At 41.1% G+C, this 10,048-nt stretch overlaps 1 protein-coding gene across 1 annotated transcript in view; it reads right to left on the bottom strand.

The window, feature by feature from the left end:
- Nucleotides 1-7,145: 7,145 nt before the first annotated feature.
- LOC307045504 (scavenger receptor cysteine-rich type 1 protein M130-like) overlaps nucleotides 7,146-10,048 on the bottom strand; it is a 29,835-nt gene continuing 26,932 nt past the window's right edge. Inside the window, exon 12 of the mRNA XM_079691187.1 lies at nucleotides 7,146-7,922. Within this exon, the coding sequence (XP_079547313.1) occupies nucleotides 7,827-7,922 (96 nt within the window). The 3' untranslated portion in view covers nucleotides 7,146-7,826. The remainder of the gene's footprint in view (nucleotides 7,923-10,048) is intronic.

Here is a 10,048-nt window from a genome sequence, read left to right as displayed (position 1 = left end):
AACTGAAAGAGATGCTGCCAGTTCCCACCTTCTGCTGTCACCTGAACGCCTCACTCCCCTATCACTAACTGCAGACATTAACTAACTGAAAGAGATGCTGCCAGTTCCCACCTTCTGCTGTCACCTGAACGCCTCACTCCCCTATCACTAACTGCAGACATTAACTAACTGAAAGAGATGCTGCCAGTTCCCACCTTCTGCTGTCACCTGAACGCCTCACTCCCCTATCACTAACTGCAGACATTAACTAACTGAAAGAGATGCTGCCAGTTCCCACCTTCTGCTGTCACCTGAACGCCTCACTCCCCTATCACTAACTGCAGACATTAACTAACTGAAAGAGATGCTGCCAGTTCCCACCTTCTGCTGTCACCTGAACGCCTCACTCCCCTATCACTAACTGCAGACATTAACTAACTGAAAGAGATGCTGCCAGTTCCCACCTTCACCTGAATGCCTCACTCCCCTATCACTAACTGCAGACATTAACTAACTGAAAGAGATGCTGCCAGTTCCCACCTTCACCTGAATGCCTCACTCCCCTATCACTACCTCAGTGGCGGTTCTAGACCAATTTGACTGGGGGGGCCAGGCTGGGGCCAGTTATTTTCTGAGGGGGGCACAATAAATGCAGGACGAAAAAGACAAAGACAATATGAAGTAATTGCGCATAAGAAAACATGCAATACAGTTTTGGTATTTGTTTCATGACACATTATTATATGCCTACCTTTAACCTTTGTGTGCTGTTTGGGTCTTTGGGACCCGTTTGCAGTGTTTACTAAATGTATGCAATTCAATTATTTTAACCTGCATTATTTAGGGATGGACCTCACATCCTCTAGGAGGGTCCACACCTCCTCTGGTGCACTTTGAGCACAAAATGAATTTATGGATCCAGCTCTCAACACTCAGATGAAAGAGAGTTGTATACTTTTCAATAATCCAAACATCTTTAGAATATGATCACAACCAATAACAAATCATTTAAACTAGTTTATTCTCATCTTACCTAGTTAGCATTCTTTCTTTCTATTTATGCATATTTTACTAATCACTCCCCTTTCAAACTTTTTTTTTTTCTTACTGTCCTATAGTACACATGGAATGATTTATTTATTTTTTACAACAAAAAAGGTTCTCTCTCTCTCTCCCTCTCTCTCTCTCTCTCCCTCCCTCTCTCTCTCTCTCTCTCTCTCTCTTTCTCTCTCTCTGCACTGTGTGCTCCTCCGTGGCGATGACGGCTTGCGTAAAAAAACAAAAGATATTTGTAAAGTGGGGGCTATTGACGGCTTGCGAGATACCGGTAGCTCGTGATCGACGTGTTGGAGAGCCCTGCTCTAATGGGTCCGACTATAATGACAAATATCGTTACTTCCGCCTATTCCGTCAGCCAAGAAATCATGTAAATACGCCACAGGGGGGGTCCAAGGTCAGTGTTAGGGGGGCACTGGCCCCCCCTTGTCCCCCCCTAGAACCGCCCCTGCACTACCTGCAGACATTAACTAACTGAAAGAGATGCTGCCAGTTCCCACCTTCTGCTGTCACCTGAATGCCTCACTCCCCTATCACTAACTGCAGACATTAACTAACTGAAAGAGATGCTGCCAGTTCCCACCTTCTGCTGTCACCTGAACGCCTCACTCCCCTATCACTAACTGCAGACATTAACTAACTGACCTGTAGCTGTTTTAATATTACCTGAGATACAGTGGAGCCCAAAGGCAGCATATTCCTATAGTTCCCTTTGGTGTGTGTGTGTGTGTGTGTGTGTGTGTGTGTGTGTGTGTGTGTGTGTGTGTGTGTGTGTGTGTGTGTGTGTGTGTGTGTGTGTGTGTGTGTGTGTGTGTGTGTGTGTGTGTGTGTGTGTGTGTGTGTGTGTGTGTGTGTGTGTGTGTGTGTGTGTGTGTGGCTGTGTTTAAGATTGTGTGTGTGTGTGTGTGTGTGTGTGTGTGTGTGTGTGTGTGTGTGTGTGTGTGTGTGCTAAGTGTTCGTTTTTTTCATTTAAAAAAAAAGAAGCTTTCTGCCCATTAGACGAAGTAATGTCAGATTTTCTAAATAAAATGTAACAGACATTTCTGCAGATATGATCAAGTGTAAATGTTTTCCCAGATATTTCATATCAAAGGCTTATCTGAACTTTATATAAAGTGATTTTCTTCTGCCCAAAAGTGTGGAGTTTATTACAGTTTTTTTAATTGCTAAAACACATTTTTTGACAACAGGGCTAATTCTTTCAAACCACTAAACACAATTCACAAAACCACACACCCAAAGTTCCACAATGAAGCACAGCACTCAAAACGACATAAACACTTACCAAAACCAAGCTTTTGCACCAAATGGCACACACTTCACATATGGAGAATTTCCACTGCAGCACGTAGCACGGTTTAAGCGTGCCTGTTTTTTTTTGCTTTTCCACTAGGGGTAGTTCCTGCTAACGGGTACTTTTTCACCTTTTTTCTGGTCTTCCAAAATCGTAGTAACAACATACTGATACCGGTTAGTAAAAACCATGAATTAATGCTTTGACAAGTCTGCAGACAGACGGCAGGCGGAACACCTTTTTTAAAATGCGTGTTTTCTGAATGGAGCTTGGCTAAGCTAACGCAGTGTATGCTCCGACCGTCCACACTCACAACATCGGCCTACAGACATAAATAAACCAACAACTGTATTCGCCATGACACAGACAGTCTGTGGTTCGCATTGAAGATGACGTCACGGCTCCGCCTACACTGCGTTACTATAGTTACTGCCCCAGCTACTAAACTGTAATGGAAACGCAGCATAAAGTGAGCCTTGCCTACCAAGGCCTATCGATACCGTACTAAGGCGTGCGAGGCCCTGCATTGGAAATGCGCCATTATAGTACAAGACACTTTGTCCAACCAACACACTGTGGTGCTTTGCCTAAAGCACACTCATCTTTCCCCTCTATGTAGAGAATTCTGTATAAAGATCGTTCAAGTCTACACAAATATGTGCAGAAACGCAAAAATACTGTTGTTATACTTTTATTTCTCTCCAAAACAAATCGGTGCAACTTTCCTGCACAACACATAGTTACGGTTGTGTAAACACAAATGATGCTATCGATCAGTGTTGTTGTAAAAAGTTCTTACGTCGAGCCTTTTTTGAGTGCTTTCATTCTGATTGATCTCAACAATAGAGCAGTTGGTGTGTATGGTCATAAAGCATGTGTATTTGTTCATGGTTCATGTGTGTAGCAGTGTTTTCAAAAGGGCAAACTAGTGAATGTGTCAGATGTCTGTGTCTTACTTAGAGAACCGTGTGCAGTGTTTTGCAAAAAGTGCCAAGTGAGATTTCTTTAGACATAGGCCTACCTCTTCTCTGAGACAGTCACATTCCGAGTGGGGGAGAAGTGGCACAATAGCCTATCAGTTAAGAATGCTCACTCTGATGGTCATTATATTTGGAGAGGGAAATACCAGGTGGCTGAACTTCATCACGAAATAGTCAGAATAAGAGTAACCCAATCAAGTGTATTAGTTCTAAACTGCAAGCCTCTAAATCATAGGTGTAAATAGTATATTTAATGGCAGTGTTTTCAAAAGGGCAAACTAGTGAATGTGTCAGATGTCTGTGTCTTACTTAGAGAACCGTGTGCAGTGTTTTGGTGAATTGCAGATTGGGTGCAGAGCTGAAAATGTGTTTAGAGTTTTAGAGATTTGAGGTTTTTCTCTTTGAGTGTGAGTTTAAATAATTATGCTTTATGTGAGATTTTTGTTTGTTATCAACGGAAAAAACTGTAACAGATTAGAGAGTGAAGAAGTCTATAAATAAATACAATAAATACTAATTAGTCTTAATGAGTTCTGATCAGTCAGGATGATGTTCATGAATAAACACTGAGTGGAATATAAACACACTGATGGGGGTGTGTGTGTGTGTGTGTGTGTGTGTGTGTGTGTGTGTGTGTGTGTGTGTGTGTGTGTGTGTGTGTGTGTGTGTGTGTGTGTGTGTGTGTGTGTGTGTGTGTGTGTGTGTGTGTGTGTGTGTGTGTGTGTGTGTGTGTGTGTGTGTGTGTGTGTGTGTGTGTGTGTGTGTGTGTGTGTGTGTGTGTGTGTGTGTGTGTGTGTGTATCCACAACCTTACAACAAAGTGCAAAGTGTTACAGTTTTGATTTCACAACATTATGATGCACTCTGATTGGCTAAGGCACTTCTGTGCTGAAAACGCTGTGTTACGATTGGCTTAGGGTTCATCCCACAGGAGTTAACCTTTGGTGACCTGGGTTACATGTGCTCGAGAATCGTACATTAGAAAAAGGTCACTCTAATGATCTGTCTCTAATAGGAGGGTGTTCGAGCTCCCTGTGAGGTCTGTCTGTGAGCGTGCCTGTGTGTGTGGGTGTGTGTAGCTGGCCATCAGTGTGGCAGCAGTTTGTTATTGACTGAGAGATCACTCAGATATTATAATTAATAAAGTGGATTCTTACCTGAGCCCCGCAGCATCAGCAGCAGCAGCAGCAGCAGCTGATCCATGTCTGTCTCTCTGCAGTCTCTACGCTCTGCTGTTTATCAGCGTCCAGGGAGAGGTGGAGCTTCACTGGAATATCATATATTAATATATCTTTATATCTGATCGTATTTATATCTGATCATCACTTCACGCTCTCTACTCTCTTTAGCTACACGTCACACTAAAACAACAAGTCCTGGTTGACTTTAAAACGATTCAAATGATGTTCAAAGCCGCAAATCAACAACTACCTCCTAATATCAGGGACTTTTCACACGGAGAGGAAACACACATGTTGAGAGGAAACTGCTTTTTCATACGAACAAATTCCAAACTTCATTGCATCTCATCAAGAGGTGTTGGTCTGTGGAGTCCCTGTAATGATGAACTGACACATTGTACACGTCTATCTAAACTGAACGTTTTATTTAGGAGCCAGATCCTGAATGGTTCTGAGCAGGACCTGGGGGGGGGGGGGGGGCAGAAACGTGTTGTTTAAGCTTCGTCTTGCCCCTGTTGAACATGACAGACACTATTTGAGAATTCATTTTATTTAAAAAAAAAAAATGTGTACCTTGAAAAAAATAAATATATTATTATTATTGTTGCATGTTTTGTTTCTGACATGTTCTGACTAAAAATAAATACAAATAAAGAAATCATGGCATCAGAGGCAAATGATCCAACGCTAGTCTTTAGAAGGAGAACAAGTAAACATAAATGTGCAATTTCAAATGAAACTCTTTTTACACACATACAGAATAACTAAAACATTTAATCAACTAAAGAACTAAAAGCCAGACTGAACAAAGTGTGTGAAAAGAAGGACTCTTCAGAGATCAGAGTCACAGCAGAGGACCAGAGTCCTGGAGGAACAGGTTCAGGTGGAACCAGCTTGGTTCTGACCATGGAGAGGTTCTGTAACCCTCATTGATAAAGACTCAACATGATTGGTAAGCTTGAGTTGAGGTGTGGACTCTCAGGAACCCCCCTAGTTTCAGACAAACCCCCCCGCTGTGTGAAGGCCTCTACAGTGAGTCACGTGATCAGGTGTTTCTGTAGGCCATGATCTCAGTGTGACCAGCGGGTCGTGCTGCCGTCCAGTCGCTCTCTGTGTTCATCAGTGTGAGGTCTATAGAAGGAGACAGACTCTCTCTGAGGACGTCTTGATTCTCTGTCCCTGCCTTTGTTCAAACGCTCCATTAAAGGAAAGGCAAAGAAAGGTTATTGATAAAGCATCTTTCAACACGAGGCCATTCAAAGTGCTTCAAGAGCATCAAGAGACAGAGATATTAGAATATAGATTCAAGTGTCGCTCACTTCCCTGAGCTTCCTTTCTGAGGAAGTGATCATGAAGACGCTGATGGATCACAGATTACAGAAACCGTTTCCTGTCTCCATGACGACCAGGGCGCCCTATCAGATTCAAGCTGTCAGTGTGAGCAACAACTTTTGAGGCGTTCAGGGTCTGAGGATGCCTTCAGGTACTTTATAATAATTATAATATTAATACATTTCATTTATATAGCGCACTTTAGAAACAGCGTCATCTCAAGGTGCTTCACAAAGCTATCAGGAGAACAGAATAAAACTAATACAATAAAAATATCTTTATAAACTCACACTCATTGGCCCGGACCATTTTCTGTACACACACACACACACACACACACACACACACACACACACACACACACACACACACACACACACACACACACACACACACACACACACACACACACACACACACACACACACACACACACACACACACACACACACACACACACACACACACACACACACACACACACACACACACACACACACACACTTCACGTTATATATTTTTTCAAACACTTCAGAAATCCTAAAGTGGTGTTAATCTGTGGAGATTATCCTGCTGATCAAACGTGTCAGTATTATAATTGTTTGTTTGACAGAGATGATTTGATGCAGTGATATCATTCTGTCATACCTAAAGCCTTGGAGTTTATCCTGTACATTTAACATTCTCACTTCTTCCCAACTAGGATAAACACTCAACAGACAAATCAGATGACTCTCAGAGTTTCATGGATTTTTCAAGAAGTTTTATTATTTTTTTGGGACATAGAAAACAACATGGAAACATGTATCACAGTGATCTTGATCATCTCTATTATTTTCTGAAGTTGTGTTCATGTTTAATTCAGATTATTTACGTCAGCATATTCTTTTGAATCCGAAATTATTTTGTATTATTTATAAAAGAATTATGCAAAACTTGTGATGCTAAATTCTACTAAAAATCATTCTGATCTGAGGAAAATCTTCAAGAAGAATATTCAACTAAATGCTTAATTGGTAAAAATCAGCAACCTAATATCAAAACCAAGCAGTCATCACGTCATAACCTCGATCAGGAAGCACAAAACTTAAAAGGCAAAACGAATAAAGCAGATTTCTTGTGAATAAAGCTGTGAAAAATTCATTCACAAAATGTATCAAAATCTTCTGAAGGAAAATCATTTCTCGATTACAAAACTAATGACTTCGTAATAATGACAATCCAATTTAAGTTTAAGCACAACAATAATCTGAACACTTTGAAAAAAAAAAAATTCTTAAGAAATGCTAAATATTTCTTTCACATTATTATAAAATTAGGCATTTCTTGATTACGTAACAAAGCACATTACTTATTAAAAATGAAAATTATTGTTACAAAATTATGTAAATTCCAAGAAAAACATTGTTGCATCAAAAGTCTTATGAATTTGGGAACATTCTAGAATAAGCAGAATTCTTGAAAATATTTAAATTCTTACAAAATATAAACAATTCTTATCAAGTAACAAAATCCTGAACAATGAAAATGTATAACAAAGCCGAGCTCAGTAGATAAGAAAAAGAACACCAACCCTCAACGTGCTTGAGATCTACAAACCCAGCAGCAGATGGTGCTGTCACACATTCCTCCTGTTATCTCAGGATTCATTTGTCACCACATTTGAATCAAACATTGGGTATTAATATTTATTTTAGGGGGGATTTGCCTAATTTTAAATTACATATGTAACATTATTCGGCTATTCATTCCCGAAGTGGGTCGGGTTAGTGTGTCTGTGGTTTCAAACTGCACTCACTGATTGGACTTTTCAAAAATAAAAAAAACTTAAAGATCTTCATCTTCAGTGGGAACCAATGGGCTTGGAGCTCACAGGAAGTCAGGAAGTCAGGAGGCACTCACACATTGCTGGTGACTTTCAGAGTGAAAGCTATATTTTATAACGTTGGTTAAAAGCTGTAAGAGCTGATGAACCCATGTGTGTGAGAGGAGCTCCTTGGAGCTGCTACTCCGCTCCCTGAGCTCCTTCCTCTTCAGCAGGAACACCCAGGTCATCCAGCTCACTGTCCTCCTGTCGGCTCGGCCTCCGCCCCCTGGTGGCCTGGAGAGACATGACAGCACACAGTGAGACTTCCTGCATCACTCCTGTTCAATAACACACACTGTTTCATTCAGTCAGTGGAACAACAACATGTTTCAGTCCCTCATCATTCAGTCAGTGGAACAACAACATGTTTCAGTACCTCATCATTCAGTCAGTGGAACAACAACATGTTTCAGTACCTCATCATTCAGTCAGTGGAACAACAACATGTTTCAGTACCTCATCATTCAGTCAGTGGAACAACAACAACATGTTTCAGTCCCTCATCATTCAGTCAGTGGAACAACAACAACATGTTTCAGTAACTCATCATTCAGTCAGTGGAACAACAACAACATGTTTCAGTCCCTCATCATTCAGTCAGTGGAACAACAACATGTTTCAGTACCTCATCATTCAGTCAGTGGAACAACAACATGTTTCAGTACCTCATCATTCAGTCAGTGGAACAACAACATGTTTCAGTACCTCATCATTCAGTCAGTGGAACAACAACATGTTTCAGTACCTCATCATTCAGTCAGTGGAACAACAACATGTTTCAGTCCCTCATCATTCAGTCAGTGGAACAACAACATGTTTCAGTCCCTCATCATTCAGTCAGAGGAACAACAACATGTTTCAGTAACTCATCATTCAGTCAGTGGAACAACAACATGTTTCAGTCCCTCATCATTCAGTCAGTGGAACAACAACATGTTTCAGTCCCTCATCATTCAGTCAGTGGAACAACAACATGTTTCAGTACCTCATCATTCAGTCAGTGGAACAACAACAACATGTTTCAGTACCTCATCATTCAGTCAGTGGAACAACAACATGTTTCAGTCCCTCATCATTCAGTCAGTGGAACAACAACATGTTTCAGTACCTCATCATTCAGTCAGTGGAACAACAACATGTTTCAGTCCCTCATCATTCAGTCAGTGGAACAACAACATGTTTCAGTAACTCATCATTCAGTCAGTGGAACAACAACATGTTTCAGTACCTCATCATTCAGTCAGTGGAACAACAACATGTTTCAGTCCCTCATCATTCAGTCAGTGGAACAACAACATGTTTCAGTCCCTCATCATTCAGTCAGTGGAACAACAACATGTTTCAGTACCTCATCATTCAGTCAGTGGAACAACAACATGTTTCAGTCCCTCATCATTCAGTCAGTGGAACAACAACATGTTTCAGTCCCTCATCATTCAGTCAGTGGAACAACAACATGTTTCAGTCCCTCATCATTCAGTCAGTGGAACAACAACATGTTTCAGTACCTCATCATTCAGTCAGTGGAACAACAACAACATGTTTCAGTCCCTCATCATTCAGTCAGTGGAACAACAACAACATGTTTCAGTCCCTCATCATTCAGTCAGTGGAACAACAACAACATGTTTCAGTCCCTCATCATTCAGTCAGTGGAACAACAACATGTTTCAGTACCTCATCATTCAGTCAGTAGAACAACAACATGTTTCAGTCCCTCATCATTCAGTCAGTGGAACAACAACATGTTTCAGTCCCTCATCATTCAGTCAGTGGAACAACAACATGTTTCAGTACCTCATCATTCAGTCAGTGGAACAACAACATGTTTCAGTCCCTCATCATTCAGTCAGTGGAACAACAACATGTTTCAGTCCCTCATCATTCAGTCAGTGGAACAACAACATGTTTCAGTACCTCATCATTCAGTCAGTGGAACAACAACATGTTTCAGTACCTCATCATTCAGTCAGTGGAACAACAACATGTTTCAGTCCCTCATCATTCAGTCAGTGGAACAACAACAGGTTTCAGTCCCTCATCATTCAGTCAGTGGAACAACAACATGTTTCAGTCCCTCATCATTCAGTCAGTGGAACAACAACAACATGTTTCAGTACCTCATCATTCAGTCAGTGGAACAACAACATGTTTCAGTACCTCATCATTCAGTCAGTGGAACAACAACATGTTTCAGTCCCTCATCATTCAGTCAGTGGAACAACAACATGTTTCAGTCCCTCATCATTCAGTCAGTGGAACAACAACATGTTTCAGTCCCTCATCATTCAGTCAGTGGAACAACAACATGTTTCAGTCCCTCATCATTCAGTCAGTGGTGGAACAACAACATGTTTCAG

This window comes from Notothenia rossii (genome assembly GCF_949606895.1).
Source record: "Notothenia rossii genome assembly, chromosome: 7".
NCBI classification, from domain to species: Eukaryota; Metazoa; Chordata; class Actinopteri; order Perciformes; family Nototheniidae; genus Notothenia; species Notothenia rossii.
This window is presented reverse-complemented; position numbering and strand designations above follow the sequence as displayed.